This window comes from Gorilla gorilla, chromosome 3, assembly GCF_029281585.2.
Source record: "Gorilla gorilla gorilla isolate KB3781 chromosome 3, NHGRI_mGorGor1-v2.1_pri, whole genome shotgun sequence".
Lineage (NCBI taxonomy): Eukaryota > Metazoa > Chordata > Mammalia > Primates > Hominidae > Gorilla > Gorilla gorilla.
Genome location: NC_073227.2, coordinates 126,339,889 through 126,365,193, shown reverse-complemented (window position 1 = coordinate 126,365,193; position 25,305 = coordinate 126,339,889). Strand labels below are relative to the sequence as shown.

Genomic DNA, 25,305 nt, shown 5'->3' with positions numbered 1-25,305 from the left:
AGTGAAATAGCAGTGGTAGCAAGGCACTGGAAAATTGGTCTCATGTAAGTCACTCTTTCTAAATAGATGATGAAAAACAGAAAACATTAATAAGGAAAGAATCTTAAACTAAGGCACATCAAAGTTACCTGGAGAACTTGTTATGCCCAGATTGCAGGGGCTCCACCTCAAGTTTCTGATGCTGTTGGATGGACATGGAGACAAAGAATTTGCACTTCTAACATGTTTCCAGTACTGAGGCGGCTAGTTTGGGGACTACTCTTTGGAAATCATTGATTTTGATCACAGTATTATCATTCGAAGCCAGATTATTCTTCATTGTGTGGAGCTGTCCTGTGCTTTATGAGACGTTTGGAAACATATCTAAACACTAGATACCAATAGCACCCCCGCATTGTGACAACCAAAAATGTTTCTATGCATTACCAAATGTCCCGAGGATGAAAACTGCCTGCAGGTGAGAAAACTGCTTTGGATGACCCTACAAATCACGAGTGTCTGCAAGCAGATCCCGAACACCAGAGTGGGGCTTGGTCTAGAAAATGAAGATTTGCGTAAAACAACAGAACAGAGCCTCCAGGGTCAGTCATCTATACTCCTCGAAATTACATATCAGGTTATGAGTGAGGGCTCAGTTTTTAGCTTTTAATGAATTAATCCCAGAAAAATCAAATTGGAACTCACCTCTACTGGAATTTCAGATTGCTTTCAAGTTTCTGAGTCCTGGAGCCCTGAGAAGCAACGCTCTCCAATTCATGAATGTCCCTTTGTCTTTTAAAATACAGGCTTCCTGGATCACTGCCTCACTTATATTTAAGTGTCCTCAATTATAACTTCCTTATTCCGAAGGCCCTGCCAGTTGTTTAAAAAGCAATGTTCTGCACCAGGTGGGCAAGTTTAAATATTCCATGCTCAGAAAAGAAGTTTTTGAAAGAAAAAAAATACACTGGGACTTTGTAAATATTTATGAATCCAGATCTTGCAACTATGGGCCCTCAGGCCTTCCAGCCGTGAATGTTAATGAAGATGAAGGCCCTAATCTCCCTCAGTACACTTACCATTAAGGCCTTGTTACTCAAATTGTGGAACCAGGACAAGCAGCATAGGGATCACCTGGGAACTGGTTAGAAATGAAGCATCTCAAGCCTCACTCCAGATTCATTAAATCAAAAGCTGCATTTTAACAAGATTCCAGGTGCTTCCCATGCACCTTAAAATGAAAAGCAATGGGTGAGAGTCTTGAAATCCACCATGGTTCCAGAACCTTCAAAACACCGCCTATTTATTCAGAACAGCAATTTTGCATTAATTTATATGACTTTGATAAATGTCCACCTCCCTCTCAAGACTGAAACACTAAAAGGGGAAATCTCCCACTGTTGGACCCTAGAGCCCCCTCCCTTTCCTTACACATGGGTATTTGAAAATCTGCTGACTAAATCAATGAACTACACCCTGGAATCTCATCGTTATCTGCTCCTCCCAACCCACAACCTCAAACAGGTTTCAGAAGAGGTTTAACTTCTTAATTAACATACTCCGAAAACCTGAACTTTCTCAGATCTCTGAGGGATGATTATGAAGGATCTCTGAGATAAGTTATTCCTTACTTTTTGCTTGAATTATGTATTTATCCACGATTTTATGTCCCCAGCTAAGAATTCTCTGCATATTGGAAAGAGAGAAACTATTGAGTATATTCTCTATAATTCTGCATGAGGACTAATTTTTATTCTTGTATAATTTAAAATTTTTTCTTTGTTGTAGTTGTTTTCTCCATCAGGAAAGGTTATTAGAGTATGAGTAAAGTGTTATAAATTAACAAAATTACAGTAAAAAAAGACTTTTTACTTATAATTCACATATTTGTATATTTACTTATAGCTTAATCTGCCTTTCCATAATAGAATTGAAAGCAGCTGGGCACAGTAGCTCACACCTGTAATCCCAAGCACTTTGGGAAGGTGAGGTGGGAGGATAGCTTGAAGCTAGGAGTTGAAGACCAGCCTGGGCAACATAACAAGACCCTGTCTCTACAAAAAAAAAAAATTTAAATATAAAAAATTAACCAGGTCTAGTAGTGGCATGTGCCTGTAGTCCCAGCTACTTGGGAGGCTGAGACCAGAGGATTGCTTGAGCCCAGGAGTTTGAGGCTGCAGTGAGCTATGACTGCACCACTGCACTGCAACATGCGAGACAGAGAGAGACCTTGTCTCAAAAAAAAGAACAACAAAAAAAAAAGAATTTAAAGCAAATGTTTACAACGAAATGATAATAAAACATAACTAAAGCAATTTACTAAGGCATGGCATGGGTTATAGTGATCTTCTGATCTCTTTTCCTGTTCATGCTGATAAAAAAAAAAAAAGTGTCTCATGTTTTATAACCTAGAAAGTATAATACTGCAGGCAACATCTTTGTTCCCACCATCCAAACAGTAAAAGGGATTCTACTATGACTTTTGTGAAACATCATTTAACTACCTCAATGCTTTTTTCCAAGTAAAAAAAAAAACAAAACTCAAAAAACAAGAATAGACAACTGGTATTACTAACAGTGTTTTTATTTACAAATAATTGTTTTTATTAGGCCATTTGGAAAACCACTAACATTTTTTATTTTAGAAAACATTAAATAATAAACAAGATGTTATACAGTACTTTGGATAACTTCTTCCATCAGTTTAGTGCAATGTATCATTGGCATCGAAAAGTAAAATTTTCATTTATTTTCCCCTTTCATCTTCAGCCGTGCAGTTATATGACCATAAAGGAAATGAACCATTAAAAATGGATCTACACCCATATATTCTGCTGTTACTCAAAGGCTTAATGATTTATTTTCCCTCTCCAGCCCTGCCTTTACCAGGTTAAATGACAGAAGACCTTCTATTGTACCTATTGTTCAAAAAATATTACTGTTCTGTGGAACCTGGGAGAGTCCAATTGATAAGAGAGACTGAATCATACTGATGAGGTGAAGGAAAGGTCTGCCAGTGTGGGGCAGGGCACTCTTTCTTAGCAGCCAAGAAAACTTGTCACACACGAAGCAGAGAGAATGCACCCGATGAAAATCTCTCTGAACTGTGTTCCTTGAAGGATCTCTTAAAAAAAAAAAAAATCTGAAACATCATCCATTGAACAAATGAAAGGCTTATACCTTTACCATGAAGAAACATTTAAAACCACCGCCACACTAGGACATTACTGAGATACTAAAATATCTGTCCATCATACTCTCATTTGGAATAAATAGTTTCCTTTTTTCTTTAATACTGCTAGGATTGCCATAAGGGAGAGATATTTCAGTGAGCTCAGCATTTGGTGGGCTCTTCCCCTTTCAATCCCTCTCCATTAGGAGGTCAAGAGGGAAATGCCTAAATTAAGCCTTGTCCAAATTACTTAGTTCTAAAGATTTTCACTGCATACTACTAGTAGGATCAAAACATCTTTTGGGAAATTCTATAATTTGTTACTTTTCCTTGGGTAAGAACATCTTTAACCATCTTAAATAGACAAATTTTTATCTAATTTTTTAGAAAGAGAGAGAGAGACTGAGATTTTCACACTTCTTTTTTTATGAAGTATTCTAATTTAACAATGGCCCCTGCCAAGAAATGCTCCCTTATACTCTAGTCTAAGCCAGTTTCCTCTTGTTCTATTCTTAGTGCATATGGAGAACAGCTGGTCACCACCCTCTCTGTGCCAACCCTTCATATACTTGAAAACCATCAATGGTTTGCCCCTCAGTCTTCTCTTCTCCAGGCTCAATAATCCCAGTTCCTTTAATTTTTCATCATAGATCTTTTTTTCCAACCCTTTAATCATCTTTGTGATTCCTGGCAAAAACAGCAGAAAATATTTTGATTACTTAATCAGAAATTAAGACAAACCTCAGGAATGATGCCTTTTAAAAGTTACATTGTTTTTTAATATATTGGTAAAATATGCAGGGAGGAAATACAGTTGGGGGTTCATGGATCTTAGAATTCCAACTTGCCCTGCTCCTCCAGTGTGTGTAAATCCCGTTCCAACACATCCCATGCCTCTAAGCATGGGACTTGCTTCCTATCCCATCCTGACACAGCACAACATGAGCAACATAAGTTATGAACTACAACTGCCTAAACTTATATCAATTTAAAACGTTGTGTGAAAATCTGTTCCAATGGAGTTTCCCCTATGCTTCCTCTCACTCTGCAACAGGATCCTTTTTCTGAATCAACCAAAACTTTTATAAAGCTTCCTACATATTACCAGAGCCATGTTATGATGGTAAAAGCTGTGGTTTTAAAGTGTAACTTGAAACAGTGACAGTTTTAAATTAACTGCAGTTTCTTGTCTTCCTAAAGGTTTCCTATCCTTTGCAGAGATCAAACTCAAGGCCATTAAAAAAATTCATCACTCCGTTACCACAACCCAACACTTCTGCCAATTTCCTACTGCTGCCAATATAAGGTCATGGAACTGGATGACATTTCACCATGTATTTTTTAACTTGAGATCACAAGCTGCCCTTTACCTTGCAACTAGAGTCTGTAAATATTTGGAACATGTAAATACTTAATATCTATAGCACATTTACACAAAACACAATACTACTAAGGAGGGATTACGTGCCCACTCTACATAATTGTCTTTAACAGGAAAAAAAAAACAGATAAAAATAAATGTATCTTGATATGTTACACACCCTTATTTTATAAAGTGAATGGCAGTAAAAGTCAGAGTTCAGGTCAGGCCAGAACTAACTTAAGTGAAGAGGGTAAGTCAATTTCACAAGCACATTGTACATCATATCTCAAGGGAAGTCAATACTACTCATGGTACAACACCGAACACATAACATCATGGCCATCTGCAAAGATTTCTTTTAAAAACTGCTCCTGTAACTCACTCCCATAATTTGCTACAAGGAGCACCTTGTAATCAGGATGGAGGATGGTATGGCTCACGCATGCTGAATGCCTTCCTGAAAGAGACACAGGAAGGAAGGCAACACCCACAGATGGCTTTGATGTGTCTACGATGACCCTGTATTTCAAGGAGGGTATCACTGTTCATTGGGATTGCACAAAAGCAGGCCAGAAAAACCTGGGTCACCAAATAGACTTCCTTCTGACCCACTGACCCACTCTTCTCCTAGGCCTGATAAAAGGGAGAAGAGGAGAGAAGATGAGAATTGGAAAAAGAGGATAGAGCAACATAGGAGTTCATTGTTAGTTCTGGAGTTGTTAGCGTTCTTCAGAGCAGTGGCCTTTTTTCAAGCTCACATCATCTAATCCAATCTCCCCAGCGTGACCACGCCTTTTTTCACCTTTGAAGATGACCTAGGGAGAGAATGCACACACCAGTCAAGCCTCCTCTGCCCCTTTCTAATGCCTCCTTATTAAGCAAAAATAAAGGCAGACCTTCCCCCAAACCAATTTTAAACTTATTTTGCAGGAGGAAAAAAACAGAATATAGTTGCCAGTATCACTGAAGCTTCTCTTTCAGTAGAAACTGAAATCATCAAACTGTTCATCAGACCACATTACTCAGAATCAATTACTCTTTAAAAAGCCATTCTAAGCTATAGACCAATTCGATTTAGGATTGTTTATAAAGTGGACACTTTTATCAAGGATTACCAAAGTTAGAAGAGTGTGATAGAATATAAAGGAACAGATATTAGGAGCCAAAGATCTGAAAGATCATAATCACACAGCCTATCTTAGATGTTTCTTAGTTCCTTTTTGGTTAACATCGCTTTCTTGCTGAAAATGGAATAGAATCAAACACCATAATCCAATCACACTGTTGTTTTACCTACGTAAAAACCAAAAACTTTTATTATTCTTACATTATATTTTCTATAGAGCATCCTTGCTCCTTACAAAACAAGAGAAAACCTAAGTGCTATGATTTAAAATGATTTATTATCTTGTTTTATTTCTCTAAACAATAAAAATACTGAGAAAAGTTTTAAGAAAAAATATGTAAGAATTAAACAAAATCCAAGTACTCTGATAAAAACTGTATTAATGGAATCTATCTTTTCTTTCTAAAATGGTTTCTTATAAACTATACCTACATACAGGCATAGGTATCTCCCAACAGCAAGTTTCATAAGCACCAGCATAATGATGACATTTTCCCAAATGCATTCATAATCTTGTTGGGATGCCATAGACCATTTTTTTGCTACCTATGTCTTGATTACTTAAGATCAAATTTATATATTCCATCAAAGCACTTCCCACATCCTGTCCTGAACAGAATAGTGCTTTCCAATTGTAGTTCTGAGTTCCCACCCCTACGCTGCTTAACTGTGATCTCTGAAACAAAGAAAAAAATTTGAACTTGAAAGAAACATTTCAAAAAAGAAAAAAAGAACCATCTCCTGGGTAATTTATGGTAGTAAAAGTTTGAAATATAAGGAATTAAAAGGAAAGGGAAAGCAGGAACAATTAAGCTCACCACCCCACCCTTGGAAGTTTCTGTTGATCAACTTTAAAAAAAAAACAAAAAAACGTTTCTATTCCTAGATTTTTTTTTCCATTAAAAAAAAACTGGATCTTTACCAGGGTTAGGGAGAGGTGGTGATCACAGGTTGCAATGAAGAAGGATGAAGAAGCAGAAAGTGGTTTCAGAAACAGACACTGAATGGAGTCATCAGGCCCAGAAAAAAAACCCAAACCTTTATCTGAGCCTGAATTCACACAGCAAGGCTTCTTCAAATTCAGATCCCAGAGTTCTATGAAAGGAAAACGTCCCAGGTCCTGCCTCCTTTGTGGATCTACTTACGCTCTTGATGTCAGCCCCTCGCAAGGTGATCTGTGTTTGCCTCCAGCCATGGCCACCATTTCTTCCCCACAGGGCTGCTCCGTGGGCACCGTGTTTTCTCACAAACACCTGGAGTGTGCCAGAGTGCAACCCCGTCACCTTGTGCCTGAATGACAGGCACAGGTCCCCTGAATGCATGAGGCGGCCGAGAGGTAGCACCAAGCGTGCAGCTTTTCCCCCTGGGGCTTTGGCTGCCGACACTGTCAGATATTGTCCACCTGGAATGGGAAAAGCAGGGCTGTGTGTATGTGCCAATATCCCTTTCTAGAACAAGCAGCATGGACAGGAGTTTTAGTTTTTATTTTTCTTTTCTTTGTAAAGAATTCCAGATTTTTGAAGAAGAAAAATATGACTTATTTGTATGCCTGTCTTAAGTTCTATGGTATGTGTTTACAGAAAACATTCACTTACTTTGCTCATGGAAAGTACAAGTAATGCCAGAGACACACAATAATTAGTAACCAAACCCTATGAATATTTCCAATGGAATATGATCAGACATATAGGCATACAACAACATATACACATTCACCACCTTGTGACCCTCACCAGTTTATGGTAACGTTGTCCAACACCCCTGGCGATCTGGCTTGGTGGTTTGGTAAAACTGACCCTAAATTTCTAGGGAGAATTTTCTGGTGGATAATTAACCTCTGAACAGTAAAGCAGATGGTGATTTAAAGGGCCCTATATCTGCTTATTCTCTCCTCCCCCAACTTAAAAAAAAAAAAATCTCTAAACGTAAAGGTTCTTTAAAAAAAAAATCAGAGTTGGCAGAGCTTCTCACACTGGTGTAAATCTAACACCAGGAAGATACAGAAGTATTCAGGAAACCCTCCCCATCTTCCTGGAGCTTCAATTTTATTTGGAGGTAAGCCATTTAAAACATTTTTATAGTAAAACAAATCTATATCATATCTATTCTATAAATATGTCCTATTACATATACATGAACACAAATATTAATAAAAACTTTCACTTTAGATAGACCACTTTGATGATGTTCTCAGATCCCTAGGGCTACAGAGTTTTCTTCCCTCTGTTGTTAAGGAAACTGCATTAGAAAAAAAATGGTTAAGCAGCAGTGAAGTGGGGGGTGCTGCTTCTCAAGAGAGAGAAAGTTGCAAGTAGTATTTTGAAACTTGATCCATGTACAAATGACATTCCCTCAGGCTATTTTATCTCAGTCAACTGAAAACACACTGTATGTTTCAACACTGGTTTTTCCATAGAAAAATGGTTGGAATGTTGAACATGTGTATCTATTTTGGTAGTAATCCCATTTAGTTTTCAGTTAACAGATATAAACTATCATCTTTTTCTTATGCTTAATTTATACAAGACATGATAAAATTTGGTATTAACTTTTTATTCCAGTGTCTTCTTCTCTAACAAGTCCCGTCGGCGCTCTATAGGTCACAGGTGATTTCTGTGCACTTACTATGTGCCAGTCTCTGTGCTAAGGGCTCCCCAGCAGGTTGTGAACAACTTAAAAGTCTGAACCAAAGTTTCCCCCAAACCTCTGTGTTACCCTGCTAGCAGGTAGCAGGTGTTTAAGGATGTTTGAATCAACGAATGATGTTCCAAGGATACAGCAAAAAACTGCAGGGAAATAGATCCTTGATTCACGTACTTGAATCACTAAAAATACATAATGTCTTAAGAATCTTTCTCCCACTTCCCTTGTCCCCTTCCTCCACAAACTAATCCAAACAATATTTTGGGCCAAAATATTTACATGTCTCACTATAAGTCAGCTTTTGAATCATCACAGGTACTCTGGTTAAGACTAAGATATAAGGTTATTACAGTTAACCTGCAAGTTTCGAGAAAACAAGGATTAAGTCCCTGTGGAATGTACACTGATACCATTCTGCCAGATGCTACCTGCAAACAAGACAACCTAACACACCAAGGTATTCTTTGCATATGCATTTAAAACTCTAAAATTTACAACATGATAAATGAGGTTATGATTGTTCTTCCTCTGTAGAGCTACTCTGTGCGCACCAGGTTTTGCTTTTGCTGTTTTTTTTTTTTTTTTGCCATGAAGAATTCGTTCCCTTTGTAATAAAGGAAATGATACAAGTTGGAACATTAACTAAGGAAAAAATTGATTCAGTGTCAAGCAAGTTACCTATTAAAATTTTCACTTCTGATTTCATAATTCTGGTGATAAATATACAATTATATTAAACATTCATTCAGTTTACAGTATCACAATATCTCAAGAATTTTGGGGAGGGAGGGTAAATAATAGATGCTGCAAAACTTGACCAGAAAGTTGGGTTATAAAATGTTAGTTTATTTATTTTTAATTCTGTAGTGGTTGGTGCCTTTAAATTTTCAATTCACAAAATCTAGAGGTATTTGTGAAGGTTTTGACTTCTGAACTTTTCTTATGTAATACATTCACATAAATGCACATGAATATGAACTTTTTTTTAAAAAAGGAATACTATATTTGCAGTGTTGTAAGTTGCTTCTTGTATAACCATTTTTCTATGGTAGCAAATACACTTTGCATTGCTGCAAGTATGCCAATAACCATTTAGCCAATTTCTTACTGAAGAACATTTAAGTTTCCAAATTTGCATGTTAAGATAAAAATACCATAAAATAGACAAACAAAAATGTTTTTAAATATTTGCAACAAATTAAAAAAGGATAATTTTTCTTTTTGTATAGAAAACTTCCATAAATCAATAAAAATACTAAAGAAAAATAAAGAACATCAGAGAAAAAAATGACAAATATATGAAAATGTGATCAACTTTTCACAATAAAAGAAATGCAAAGTAAAATTAAAAGAGATTCCTTTTAACCTATAAGATTGGCAAAGATTTTGAAAATACTTTTATAATATATTGGGGATGGTTTTCAAATATTGTAGGAAGAAGTGTAAATTGCTACAACCTTTATAAAGGGCAATTTAATAAAATCTATCAAAATTCAAAATACAAATTCTCTTTTGACATAGCAATTCCACATTTAGGAATTTATTCTATAGATACAGTCTAACATATATTAAATAATGAATGTATAGGGTTATTCACTGCACTATCGTCTGAACTACCTAAAGTCTTGAAACAACTTATGTTCCTCTGTGGAGGGCTGGCTAAATACATTGTGGTACATCTGATGAGTAATGGAATAGCAGCCAGCCATAAATAAGAATGAGGGTGTTCTGTATGTACTGACAGGGGACATGCTTCAGCCACAATGGCTAATACTATTTTAGTGGTAACTGTGGGCGAGGCACTGCTTGAAATGCCTTACATATGTTTAGTGGATAGTACTTATTATCCCCATTTAAGTAACTCGCTCAAGGTCAAAGCTAGTATGTGGTGGTGCTGGGTTCCAGACCAGGTATTCTGGCTTCAAAGTCCATGTTCTTCCTGTTAACTCTTAAGGTAGTATCAATAAGTGACAAAGGCAAGGCACAGAAGAGAATGCCATTGTATCCAAAAATATCTCTGAGAACATAATCAAGAAACTGGCTGCATCTTGCCGGGTGGTGAATGGGAGTCAGGGATGGTAGAAAGCTTTCACTTATATTGTTGATTTATTTTACATTTATGTGTATTTTAAAATAATGTTTTAATGCTGAAATAGACATACTTGTATGTACATGCTGGCATACTTGATACATATGTAAGCAAATTCCTTGTAGCTATCAGTGGCAGACAGAGTGCTGAGTCAGTTGCCCTTAATCCTTGTTCTCCAGAGATCAAGGTTCCAGGAAAAGGGGCTTAGTTCTAGCTTTGACACACACAGGAGAAGGGTGTGTCCCCAGGGCCACAGCTACATACCTGCAGTGTATCACCATGTCTGTCAGCAGCACAATTTTCCATTTCTTAGAGGCATTGTTAATTTCACATCTCACTGTGACTGAATGTGATAAAACCTAATAGCACCATGAAAGGCAGCTAGCAAATGCACTTATTTTGCAGCTATTTCTTAAGGTTTTGAGTTTTGAGAGTTTTCTTAGAAATATTAACATATAAGAATATTTACAAATCTGGATCTTGGATTAGAACTGCACATCATTAAAATCATCCATAATTGGATATCCAAACACATATTCTTTTATAAGTGGTATAATCTAGATAGAAATAGGTAAATAATTAGCTTGGTAATTAGAATAATACACAGAAATTATTATTTATTATTATTTTTTTGATGGAGTCTTGCTTTGTCACCCAGGCTGGAGTACAGTGGCGTGATCTCGGCTCACTGCAAGCTCTGCCTCCCAGGCTCAAGCGATTCTCCTGCCTCAGCCTACTGAGTAGCTGGGACTACAGGTGCCTGCCACCACGCCTGGCTAATTTTTGTATTTTTAGTAAAGACGGGGTTTCACTATGTTGGCCAGGCTGGTCTTGAACTCCTGACCTCAGGTGATCCACCCGCCTCAGCCTCCCAAAGTGCTGGGATTACAGGGGTGAGCCACTGGGTCTAGCCAATTTTTTATATTCTTCTCTGGCCTTCACATGTGATACACACACACATACACATACACACACACATACACACACACACACACACACACACACACACTCCATCCACCTGAATTTCCTAGAAGAAAAAGCCATGAAAAGGTAAGCTTTATTAGTATTTTCCCATCAGTGCTGGGTTATAATTCTCTCAACATATTCTAAAAATACATTCTGCAATTCCATCCTCACATATCCTGCCTTCCAACTCTCTGCCATCTTTTGGTCTTCCCATCCTTCTTTCCAAGCTAGAATCCTGCTCACTGAATTTCTTGGGACTACTTCCACATTCCATTCTGAATCAGGCTCTCAGAGCTGGTTTAGAGGTTTTCTAATGCAACTTTTATCTGATGCTCAAAACCTTTTAACAATATCTTGCCATATGTCACCCAGTCAAATGCTTCCACCAAGATAACTCACTCTTTCCATGTCAGCCTGTTCTCTTTTTAGATGACAGTGAGCCAAAATGAATCTCCCTGTATTTTTTACCCATCAATCCTATTCTCATCCCCTTTCGGTCACAGAGAACAACTCTAACCCTAGTCAATTATTTGAAAAGGAACCCTGATGCATCATTTCTTCTCCAGGCTAAACGTTATGGTTCCTTTGCCTGTTTTTCACAAGCTTGGAGATACCTTTCCATGCAGGTCATCCTCTTCTAAGTGACCAACTCTATTCTTCTCATATTAGAAAAAAAGAATTCTCAAAAGTGGATTCACCACTTAAGCAAAGTGGATTTTCATTCTTGAAACATACCATATTTCTATAGAGATGGTCCATATTTCTGGCAGCAACATCACAAGGTTCGCTTAGATTGATTTCATTACACACTAAAACTCTAAAGTCTTCTACCCTTAGTGATATGTCAGGTCTTCCCCCTCACTCAGATGTGTGACTGGTTTCTAGACTATGAGCCATAACTTAGACTCAACCCCATTACATTTCACCTTCTTAATTGTGACCCATTAATCTAATCTTTCAAATGCTGGTTGTATCAGCACACATAGTCACTTTCCTCTCCAGATTTGAGTCAACCGTAGTTTGGTCAGTTTATCTTCAATATTAAGTTCAATGTCCTATTTATCTAAGTTCTTGGTAAAAACTTGGACCAATTCTAGAAAAGCATCCTCCAGGGACCGTAGCCAATCATCACGAGTTATCCAATCACTCAAGCAGGCATCTCTTCCTTTCAATTTGCTCTGTACTAACACAGTCCAATAACGATTTCAAATTTCTTTGTCTACCATTCTAATTTCTAACCCTCTTCTCATTTTTCCATCAGAGAGAAAGGGAGATTTGGGTCACAACAAATGTAAACATTTACAAATATAATGAATAATAAAAAAATGTTGAAAAGGACTAAATTGGTTCTAAAATACAGTATTTACATTCTAAAAATCAAGTATTTTACATAGATTGTTTACATAGAAGTGCAGTGAATTCTCCTGAGTTTAGCATGAATTACTCTCCCCAATGTACCTTACTTGAAAGAATCATTCATTATGACCATAAATATTATTCACCATTCTGTCATACATGACTGCCAAAGATCCCTCCTTCTGTAGCAAACTACTCCAGGTCAGTGGTCAGTCAGTCTAATCTACAGGTCTGTGATCTGCTAATCAGATCATGCACACTACCACATGCACACCTACTGAGGCCAGCCTGTGGTACAGTCAAAAACACAATAATGCTACAGATGTTCTGAGTATTGGACTGTCTAGGAGCCTGCATGAGTAGTACAGAGTGGTTTGGACTTAATTCTACCACTCTCTAGCTCTGTGGCCTTAGGAAACAGGTAACTTCTCTGGGTGTCAATATTTCCTTTGTGAAATAAAGACAATATTATTTGCTCCTCGAGTGAATGATAAAACATGATCAACTTTTCACAATAGAAGAAATGCAAAGTAAAATTAAAAGAGATTCCTTTTCACCTATAAGATTGGTAGAGATTTAAAAAAATACTTTTATAATATCTGTTGGGGATGGTTTTCAAATACTGTTGGTAGGAGTGTAAATTGCTACAACTCTGTAGCAATTAAATAAATTTATTTAATTGCTACAATTAAATAAAATTGATGAGATTTTAAATAAGCTAGGACTGTCATAGGTATTTTATATTGTATACACACACACACACACACACACACACACACGTTGATATGTTGGTTTCTCTCTTATTCAGAGAATCTGTGACATTAATGATAATGCTGTCCTGCTCAGAGTTAACTTTAAATGAGTAAGACAGTAATGCAAGAATGACTGAGAGTACTGTGTGTGAGGCACTAAATGATATTGTCTTTTACAACAAAAAGAAATGTATGAACCAATTTGAATTTATTGAATATTCCTATTTTAAGGAATTTACTTCACATTAAGTATATCTCTATTTCAACTTTAGGGGATGTAATGAATATATTTTTGGACTAATTTTTTAATACCTTGTTACTCAAAATGTGTGTTGAGGACCACCATAGAGATCTTCAGGGAGCCTGCTAGAAATGCATGAAAATCTGTATTTTAATGAGGCCCTCAGCTGCTCTGCAATCACAGTGAAGTTTGAGAAGAGCTGGTTTAAGATATCATGAGCTCTCTCAAGTTAACTTTTCTGTGTTTGGTGCTCTTACCCGGTATGGTATTCAAGAACTAGGCTTTTAAAATAAATGAAATAACAAGCTTTTCCTTCACATTCTGTATCTTCTTAAAATCTAGAATCAGGAGTATAAAAAGGAAAAAAAATGAAACCAAACTCCTCACCCTTCCATTAAGTAGGCCTTATCCATAAGAGATTTAACTACTGGCTGGGCGCGGTGGCTCACGCCTGTAATCCCAGCACTTTGGGAGGCCGAGGCGGGCGGATCACGAGGTCAGGAGATGGAGACCATCCTGGCTAACAGGGTGAAACCTAGTCTCTACTAAAAATTACAAGAAATTAGCCGGGCATGGTGGCACATGCCTGTAGTCCCAGCTACTTGGGAGGCTGAGGCAGGAGAATTCATTGAACCCAGGAGGCAGAGGTTGTAGTGAGCTGAGATCGCGCCACTGCACTCTAGCCTGGGCAACAGAGCAAGACTCCATCTCAAAAAAAAAAAAAAAAGATTTAACTACTGAGGGGAGAAAAGCTATCTGGAATCTAGAAGAAAAGATGTCTTATGAGTACTAAAACTTTAGATTAATAGGAATTGTGCAATTTAAAACTCTGTTGAGTTCCAAGGAACTATGTCTAAATCTACCTTTTGTTATAAAATGAGTGGTGGTGATTTGTAACCATTTCCTTCAGCACCCAAGTTAGAGTGAAATTTTTTCAGAGGGATAATCACAACTTTATAGAAATTTCCACTGTGTCCTTCTACTACCACTCAAATCTTAAAAGAAAAGAAAAACAAAGAAAAAACAACTGGGGAATGCCTATTACCATGGCTGATATACCACTATATTACTTCTTTTATTCCTGGGAATGGGTGCTACAAATAACTTAAGAATTATTTGCAAGAATTAATCTAAATATTTTACTTATCAAGCTTTTTGAGAGAAATTAGCTGATCTTTTAATTAACTACTTGTCTCCCATAATATAGTGCTAGTTGATAGCTAACAAATTTAACTCTCTCAAAGAAATGAAATATAAATGCTAGGCATGGTCCTTTTTGACCATCTTTATCAAGTAAACACAGAGATGTGTTACAGTAGACTTGATTAGCAGCAGTGGAGTCTTCAGATAGTATCACATTGAAATGTGTACCAGAAAAAGTTAAATGAAATGGTTTTACCTGCTGGGTCCCTGATTGGTTCCCAATGCAAGTCATTGTCTTTCTCGCTGATCCATCCACAAAGTCCATGGTCAAAATTACAACTGTGTACCAGAACACCTACAAGGAAATAATCAGAAAGATGAGTGGATCAGAAAATCAACAAAAAACAACAAATGAATCTATGAACTAGGGGTATCTAGACAACAAGTGTTCTCTCCTATCCATATAACCAGAGCTTCTTTCCATGAGACGAAAGGGAAATTACATTAATCTTTTCTCAGCACAATAGTGCATCATCTGTAAAAACAGAACACACAAGTGTTGCCAAACTATAACAATGTTACATCATCACTTATAAAATATGATTTCCTTTTTACAGTTTAAGTACTACTTTAAAATTTTTTAAAAAAAGAAAATGATGATTCATAATTATTTTTGCTCAACTGATTTAACTACAAAGAAAATCTGAGTTGTTAAAGAAAACAGGTGTAATTTTCCCAAATGGTCCAAACGATCTACATTTAAAAGTTATTTTCATGGAGAGAAACAATAAAATGTCATTATGATGGCACTAAGAGTGTAAGTGTCACCTGGATCATCCTTTGCTTCATCGTCTGCACTGACTCCTCTTTCTATTTCAAATATTTCAAACAAGTCATTTGAAGGTTGCCGTGGAACTGCAAGAGAAAGGTTTTGAGTTTTTTTGTGTGTGTGTGTGTGAAGTATTGATAAAGAGGCATTACCTTTAACAAGGGCAGGAGGAAAAGACCTAGTCATTTTATTCATCTGGATGAATCCAAAATATTTAATTATATCTCACATGAAGATTCAAGAATTTTGTTCTGCAGGAATTTATACTGCAACCTTGATCTGGGTACATTTTTTAAAAATGATTTTCAAAAGTTTCTAAAATTCAACAAAAATAACTTAAAAAGTCTTTATCTGGAAAATACATTTTAATAGAGCAACCAATTTCTAGCCAACTATTCATCTCTATGAAATTCTAAAGTTCATCTCTACGAAAGATACATTATTATGATCTTTAAATCAAGGTTGTTTTAACTGAAAATACCTATGATGGAAGTGAATGGTTTGGTTTCTAATCACAGCATCTACTACCCACCCCCAGTGAACTCCGCACATTGTTGCACTCTAATATACATTTCCTACCATGGCCTCCCTTGCTTAAACAGTTTCCCTGGCTCCTTTAAGATCAAACTCAAACTTCTCGGGCCAGAGTTTACAATTTACCCCACCAAAATACACAATGCTGTCCAAACATGCCATTCATTTTCACGTCTCAGACCCAATGCTCTCTTTCCTGCTAATTAACCTGCCAAAAATCTCTTCTTCCTTCAAGGCCCAGCATAAATATCACGGCTTCTGTGGAGTGATTCTGCCCCAGGCAGAATCAAATTCTTCCCTCTTGTACCTCAAGAGTTCATGCTTATAAGCCCCTATTACATACTTTCATAAAGAATTGCAGCTATTTACACACATGTGTCTGTCCCTCTGCTAGTCTCTGAGGTCCTGGAGGGCATCAATCATGTCTTATTTGGGTGGCATTTCCAGGGCTTGACCTGGTGACAGGCACTCAGTAAGTGTTTACTAAGTGAATGCAAATATCCTGTTAGAACCCCAGGTAGTATTTCAACACTTTTCCTCAAAGGACACAAGTGGGACAAAGCATAAGAATCTACTTTAAAAAAATAATTGATTTCTTTAAATCATTGATTTATTTATTCAATCAGTGTATATTTGATGGCCAAGCAGATGCCAACCACTGTGGCGGGCACTAAGGAGACAGGGTGAACGGGGTAGACAAGACTGAGGGTCTGGATCTTACATGGCTTGAATTCTAATGGGAGAAGCAGACTTTAAATATGGAGATAAACGAGTGCTGTAATTTGAGATTTTGGTAAGAGTTAGGAAGGAAGACATCATGGAGAGTAACTGGTGGGGAAATGCGTGGGAATGTTCATGGTGGTGAGGGGAATTCTTGGTCAAAGGCCAAGGAATACTCCCTTCTCTTTGCCAGAACTTCAATTAATTAGCTTTATTTTTATAAGGCAGGGAGTAGGAGATGTAGAACACTATGAAACAGTCATCACTCAAAGGGGTTCTTTTTTCAACGATGTTCCTATTGTTTTTAGCAAAAATTCTTAAAATTAAGTAATAATCCCAGAACGTTTGCACAAGTTGTTTTTAGCTTACTACTTCTGAGTTTTTTCCTTTTTGTTTCAAACGTTAAAACAGTGAAGTCCCTTCCCCTCTTATAATCCATACTTGCAATATACCCAGCTGGGCAGCAATGAAAGAAAAGAAGCTCTAGGGACACAGCTGACTGTGGATACCCAGGGGATGAGGCAACCCCACTCTCTCTTTTATAGCCCAGATGACTGACAGCAATGACATCCAATTACACTTTCCTTATTTGGTGCTCTGAGACGGGGAGTGCCTCTTTTATTTACTAGAAATATTACAAAATTGTAGACAAGCGTGCTTTCTTTCTTGTGACAGAAAAGTTATAAAAACTCCATAGAACAATCATGTTTTTGTCCCCTTCTTTTGTTGTAACTTATATAAATCATCTCCAAAATGGAATAGGCTCAAAGTCTTAAAAGTACCATATTCCAGGGACATTATGACAGTTTTTCAAGCTCCCTCCGCCTTTTTTTTCCCTCCCAGATGAAGGACTATCAAATGGCAAATCGAGTCTTGATGTAAAGGTTTCCTGGCACCGGGAGCCTGTTTTATAAAAAGGGAGATCAAGAGGTCCTCTCTGAGGAAGCACAATTTAAACTGAAAGGGGAAGAATGAAACTTTCCAAGCAAAAAGCATAGCATTGGGGTTGGGGAAGAGGGAGGGTTTCAGGCAGCAAGTACAAAGAAAGTGCTTGGAAAATTTAGAGAAAGGAGTTCACAATGGCTGGAGGATGTTGAGAAATGAAGAAAGCGGCATGGGATGAGGTTGAAGAGAAAGGAAGAGATTAGATCATACAGTTAGAAGACGGCAACACAAAGAATTAGTCATGTAACAACTTGTAAAATGTCAGATGGTTTATTAATATAAATTATTAGTATTAAATGGTTCTTGGTTTCTAAGAACCATTTAATTTAGCAGCAGATGATCATGTAAACCTTCATTACAATCCACTGGGAAACATTCCAAGGAATTTAGAGACCAGAAGTGCTCAGAAGCTATTGGTTCTTACAATTTTGTGTGCTCTACTCTATAATCATACCAAATTATTTAACTAATTTTCCTTCCTCACACATACCAGTATGGGATTACTAACAGCATCCCACTGAAGTATCAAGAGAAAAAACACTACCCACCCCCTGATACACTTTAGAGTTTATGTGAAAATATTAACTGAAATAAGTAGCAGAACAAATCATTCAAGCAGTATTATGTTATTATCACAATCATGTACAAGAAAAACAAACCAAAAAAAGGACTAAAGAGGGATAAATACACCAATATGCCAATATGCTAATACTGGTAATCCAAGTATTAGAAATGAAATTTTTTTTTTCATTTGTATTGGTTCACTTTTTTTGTAATTCTACATTTTTAGGATTGTAAAAAGAAAAAATATAAATATGAATAAAAAACTTACCTAAAACATCTAAATAAAAGAGGGTTCTGTTAGATCACATATAAATAGCAATTATATGTCTGTTATTTGTATTTTGGTTACTCAAAGAGAACTTGGAATAGACTTGATACTTGTTGAACGCAAGGCTATGAAATTGAAATATGTTTGTGAAATTCAAACACTTTTCTTTGATTTCAAGGGAGCTATTTTGATCAATGCAGAAAATGTTAATTAAAATGAACGACTAGCCTTGCCCAAAAATGAACTATAACCAGGATAGACATTGGTACATGATTTTTCTAATTGTTCTTTCCCTGCTTGATACTTTGGCTAATATTCAACTTAAATACACAATATACATATTTCATAAAAACAAATGCATACCTGCTATTCTCTGCAGTTGAACCATTAATTCTTAGAATTAGAATGGTATAAATTTAGAAACTAAAAAAGAATCAGAGAAGTGCTAGCAATACAATTCCTCCACCATCTGTCCATGCATCCTGCCTCCTTCTACTCCATCCACTCATTTATGCAGTCAGTCAAGAAACTGAGCATCAGCTATACAAAGCATGGGCTAAGAGCTTGTTATAAAGCATTGGGCATACTCTTGCCTTCATGGGATCTACATTCTAGAAGTGAAGGCAGATTTTTAACAATTTCCCCAGGTAATGTGTGCTTTAAAGAAGCAGAGGATGCTAGTGAGTATGGGAGTGGGGAGTGAGGGATTGGCTAAGCTAGGCTGGGGAGGATACACGTCATAAAAATCTCTGAGAAGTGATGCTTTCTCTATGACATAAGAAGAAGTACTATGAGCTATGGCTCTGGAGAATGAAAAGAGAGGGGACTGAAACATCAGAATCGCTGTAGACCTTACAGGGGGAGGGAGGCAGGAAGAAGGTGCAGGAGGAAGGGCATCAAATGAAATTGGAGATAGAGGCAGAGTGTGCAGGAGCTTTTAAAGCCTTGTAAATATTTTGGACGTTATCCTGGTGGAAACTGGCGGCCTCTGAAGGATTAACAGAGGATTGCCAAGATCAGGTTTGCATGCTGAAATGACCATTCTGGTAGTAGCTTGGAGAATGAACAGGAAGAAGGTGAGAGTGGGTGTCATAGGGGAATTATGACTAAAATTAACAACAACCATGAATGTTCATATATTTTTAGAAAATGTCCCCAGAATCTTTATACCATTGGTACATGTTTTACCCACCAAAAGATATGTCTTGCCTGTTGCTTCTTACAGCCTTCTGCATAAACTAAAAGAAAGGGAATGTACAGGTACTGAAGCAAGTGACAGCTGGATAAAGGCATGGTTGGACTGGACAGAGGAGCACAGTACTTTCTAATGGCTACTGGGCCCTGGAGTCAGGGGTAGAATCAGCCACAAAAAGGAGCAGGAAAGTTCTTGTAAGAAATGCTGGCCAGGCACTTTCTACTAAATATGTATTTTCCCCAGGGATGTGATCATATATAACCTGTGTTCACAAATGAAGTTTCCCAAATAGTCAATTGTATATTTTTACCCAGAAAACATTAAGAGTAAGCACAGAGAAGTAAATGTAAATATTATCATATACACCTCCCACTGCTCAACTTCTTGCCAAGAGTAACTATAGCAAAATGTAAGCATTATTTAGTAAAGGTAGGTTTGCAAATTCTCTTCCTGTTTCATAGGAAACAAGGTGGTTCCTATGGCATTACCAGGCCAGTTCTGGCATTTGTTGTTGGACTAAATGATTAAAAATAACACTGTCTTAAATTACTTCTATGCTTAGGAGTTTAGTTCATTGAAGAGAATGGTACATATGTAATTCTTCTAATATTCTGAAGGCTGTTTCTGGTGGCAAAACCTAGAGGCTTTTAGAGACACAGATTGGAGTGTAGGGATGAATGACAAGGGTTTTATGAGATGGTCTCTCCTCCTCTCCCTGTCTCTCTCTCCCCCTATTCTCTCTCCAGATGCAGGACATATGCATCATAATTTTAAGTGATCAGAGAGAAAAGCAAATAAAAGGGCTGGAAATTAGTTTCTGAAATTTCTTTAACCATGTTAGAGAAAAGTTTTAGCCATCTATTCATTATAAGCCAAAAGAAAAGGGTTGTTGGACTCACAGAAATAAGACCTTGTTTGTCAAAGCTTTCATCCCATAGGAAGAATCTACAAAGTTCCACAGACACCTTTGGGCTGACAGTAAAGAGCAAAATTGGCAAAAAAGTTAAATCTCTGGTGAAAGGTGGAGCATAGACATTGCTAATCAACAATGAGCCCAATTTTTGTGACATACCTATTTCTCCTTTATGTATTATAGGAACTTTTAATAAAGTTTTAGAAAGACTCAGAGACACTGCCTGGAGACAGGATAATTTTTTTTCTTTTGAGACAGAGTCTTGCTGTGTCACCCAGGCTGGAGTGCAGAGGCACAATCTCGGCTCACTACAATCTCTGCCTCCCGGGTTCAAGCAATTCTCTTATCTCAGCCTCTCGAGCAGCTGGGATTCCAGGTGCGCACCACCACGCCTGGCTAATTTTTATATTTCTAGTAGAGACAGGGTTTCACCATGTTGGCCAGGCTGGTCTTGAACTCCTGACCTAGTGATCCACCTGCCTCGGCCTCCCCTTCTCCTCTCTTCTAAGCCAACGGTTCCCATGAAGGTTAGGCTCTGCCAGCAATGAGTCCTTTGCACCAGAATGCAAGTGGTAAGAAGACTCTCTGATAAGGGCTGCTTGGACTGAGCGCAGCATGAACACCGTCTAGGGTGAGCAGAAGCCCACCAGCTGTTGGGGACAGGTGTAAATGCACTCAAGCCAAAAGAATCTATTTAAAGAAAGAATGGAAGTTTTTATCCCATAGGAAGTCTGAATTAAAATAGGGTCTGAACTAAAATAACATAGAATGTTTATTTATGATGCAGATTTCTAAATCCTTTTGGTACATTTACTAAATCAGACTTTCTGGGGAAACTACTTGTCAGATTATTTTGTTTATTTTATTTTGGAGATAGAGTCTCGCTCTGCTGCCCAGGCTGGATGCACTCATCAGATCAATCATGTAAATTTCCCATCTAGACAGATTCATCTCTGAAAAGACTATTGTCATTATTTTCACAATAAAGAAGTTGAGATGATGTGGTCTCTATTTTAAAATCACAACTGTCTAATGAGACTATAAACACCTAAATAAAACACAGTATTCTAAATATTTGGTAACAAGCCTAAAATAAAATAGCAAGTTTCTATTTTCATTTTTCTCTGTGCACCTAACAGCTCACACTTGCAAACCAATTTGTTTCAAAAGGATCTAGTTAGTTAAAAATAACATTAAAATTGTAATGAACCATAATAAAAAGCATGAGAAACATATAAACTCAGAACAAGAAAACAGCATAGGCTGTCTTTTTGTGAATTAAGTAGGAAATGTTATCATTACTATATAAATGAATTCAACATCAATAGTAGCAGTAATAGCTAATATGTATTAAGTTATTACTACATGCCAAGCACTACAGTAAAAGTTTTATAGGTACCCCTGCATCTAATTCTCACAACAGCCCAATGAGGTAGATACTATTACTATCCCTGACTTACAGATAAGAAAACAAAGGCACAGGAAAATTTAGTGATACGCCCCAAATTACAGACTGGCAATGAGGACAATACTTGTAAATTATAACTCTATTGACAAATGTGCATGTAACTTAAAAAAAAATCTGACTTCTGACTTTGGTCACAATCACCAAGGGCCCATTTATACGTTTTGGAGAGAATGATATTTTCTTTACTAGCTACCATAGGATCTAATTAAAATATAAATCAAAAATCTTGAAAACTTTCAGAATTCACAGCAGCAGATCCTAACCTGTGAGAAGTGACAATTCGCTCCTTCAAAACACTAGCAGAAATTTAATTTTCAAGGAGATATCAGGCATCTTCTCAGGGTCTCTGCAGGTCTTACTGTTTACAAGAAAGCAAACTACTTTGAAGACCTTTTCACCCCTCAGCAGAAACAATCTTTTTACTTATCACTACACAGAATCAGAAAGACCATAATATTTCCATGACTAAGAACAATGTGACTGAACTAGCCACAGACTCTGTAAAATCTGTAGAAGAGAGATGAGGGGAAAAACCTCAGGACAACATGCAGCAATCAGTAAAAGAAAACAATTTTCTTCTTACTGCTTGGTACTTGGAATTGCAGCACAGTCTCATGTTGCGTAATAACAGCAACAATGAGGCTGGTTCTCTGATATGGCCACTCATAAGAGCACCTGATACATATTAATAACATTATGTTCTATAATCTGGCTTCTATTAACGCCTTTTCTTTTTATTTTACATGAGTCAGGTGGACACATGCCTAGGCACAATTGCTATATTTTAAATAGCCTACATTTGGCTAGTTCTGACTCCATCCAGAATATGGTTCTGCTGGGTTGGAGCTGCCATTATGCTTTAGAAAGAGCCCTGCTATCCAAAGTGGGGACTGCAGATCAGAAACATTACCTGTGTTTGTTAGAAATGCAGAGTCTCTGGTCCTACTCCAGACACACTCAGTCAGTCTTCAATTTAACGAGATCCCCTTGTAATTTGTGTACACATTAAAGACTGAGAACAGCCAGGCACAGTGCCTCACGCCTGTAATCCCAGCACTTTTGGTGGCTGAGGCAAGCAGATCGCTTGAGGCCAGAAGTTCAAGACCAGCCTGGGCAACATGGTGAAACCCTGTCTCTATTAAAATAACCATGTGTTGCAGGGGAGCAGGAAAGGAGGGGGCTTTTCCTGACAGGCGCAGGTTGTCAGGCATTGGAACCCTACTGGGTCTGTCATGTTCACATCCAACTCACGGCTGGTTGAATAAGAGGTTGAGTGTTGGGGACTAAGTGTGCCTACTCAGATGTGAATCCCTGTCTCTATTGAAATTACAAAAAAAATTAGCTGGGTGTGGTGGTGCACGCCTGTAATCCCAGCTACTCAGGAGACTGAGGCACAATAATCACTTAGGTTGCAGTGAGCCAAGATTGTGCCACTGCACTCCAGCCTGGGTAACAGAGTGAGCCTGTGTCTCAAGAAATAAATAAATAAATAAATAATAAATAAATAAAGATAAAGACTGAGAGATACTTTCCCTAGTAAGTCTGATTTAGTAAATGTGTCATAAGGATTAGGAATCTACATCTTAAGATAAGCATCCTATGTTATTTTAGTTAATAAACATCCTATGCTATTTTAGTTAAAATGGGCTTCTGACAACACTGGGGAAAAAAAAATCTGTTTCCTGGTCCAAGTGATGTTATATTCCCTCTCATAATACAAATTTCCTAGCTAAAATTGGACATATCTATCACATTCAATTGTAAAGGAAAATCTGAAAGGTTAAAAATAGAAGTTAATAAAACCTTCAATGAATTTTAAAAACTCAGTATGTCCAAAATAAAATAAACATGATTAAGAATCAGAATCCTCACTTTCCTGCTGAGAAGAGTGGGGTTCTGTTACTCTGCCCCCTCTCCGAAGGAATTAATGATATAATGAATTACTGTTATCAACGATAGTGCAGTTGAACAGTTTAAAAATTACTGCATAAAGACAACAAAAAGACAATGAAAATCACCCAAAATATCATAAACAGGATATACTCATGGTTACTATTTTGGTCTTTTTTCTTTCAGACTTTTACACACATCCAGACATATGCAGACATGTATTTTATATCTAATTGGAGTCAAATGGCAGGTACAGCTTTGTACTTTTCAGATAACATTTTTGTAACATGGGTATTTTCCAAAATTATTAAATATTTTCCATAAAACATGTTTAATAGTTATATAAGATTTCATTATATATTGCTAGAACAGAAAGCAGGTCCCCCTAACTTCCTTTACTTTGGGTTCTGCAGAAAGTTTTTCTGAGTTTCTTTGCCCTGGGATAGCTCCTACCCCTGTGACACCAGAGTTTTGTCTTTGAAAACTGGCTTTTTAACAATCCCCTGCAGCAAACCTATGGTGTCCATACAGGCATACTACCACTTATGGCTGCTTTTCTGGCTAAGTTTGTGAAGCATCTTTCTGCCCTCCCCAACCCTCATTCCAAAATCCAAGATCAACCCATTAGTCTCAAAAACCAGGCAATGAGAGGTAACTAGTGAGGGATACTGGGTTTTGTGGAGTATGATCTCCATACTTCCTAGTTTAGCCCAGCCTGACCTAAAGTTGATTCCAGTAAACTCTAATCCCAAGATTCAAATAATCCCATGGTTAAAACAATTTGGGAAAAGATACATTATATGCCTCTCTTAGAGATTTGCAATATTGTTAGCACATTAGAGTATTGAGAAGTCCTACAGTTAAGAAACCTATTTAACTTAGCTAAACCTAGGAGTTCTTAAATGTATTTGACCTTAGAACTTTTTAACACATACAACTGTGTAATATTTCAGAGAAATAATGCTCTATAAAACACACTTTGAGAAGCACAAGTCTCATTAATGAAACAACAAGAATTTTACGCTATATCAGATAACTTTAGTGTTGCTCAAATCATGCCCACTGGATTAGCCCTGTAGATACATCTTATTATATTTCTAGTCATATAACCTAAAAAAACCTAGGGTCCCTCAAGCTAAAATTGTTTTT

At 37.2% G+C, this 25,305-nt stretch overlaps 1 protein-coding gene across 5 annotated transcripts in view; it reads right to left on the bottom strand.

Moving 5' to 3' along the window:
- Nucleotides 1-2,547: 2,547 nt before the first annotated feature.
- Nucleotides 2,548-25,305, bottom strand: part of NPNT (nephronectin) — a 76,335-nt gene continuing 53,577 nt past the window's right edge. For 3 of the 5 annotated variants that reach the window (XM_004040231.4, XM_004040234.5, XM_004040233.4), the window contains 4 exons: nucleotides 15,659-15,745; nucleotides 15,087-15,185; nucleotides 6,786-7,042; nucleotides 2,548-5,329 (listed from right to left, as the gene is read on the bottom strand). In XM_004040231.4, the coding sequence (XP_004040279.2) occupies nucleotides 5,234-5,329; nucleotides 6,786-7,042; nucleotides 15,087-15,185; nucleotides 15,659-15,745 (539 nt within the window). In that variant the 3' untranslated portion in view covers nucleotides 2,548-5,233. The remainder of the gene's footprint in view (nucleotides 5,330-6,785; nucleotides 7,043-15,086; nucleotides 15,186-15,658; nucleotides 15,746-25,305) is intronic. The other 2 variants (XM_004040235.5, XM_004040232.4) reach the window with 1 other exon arrangement.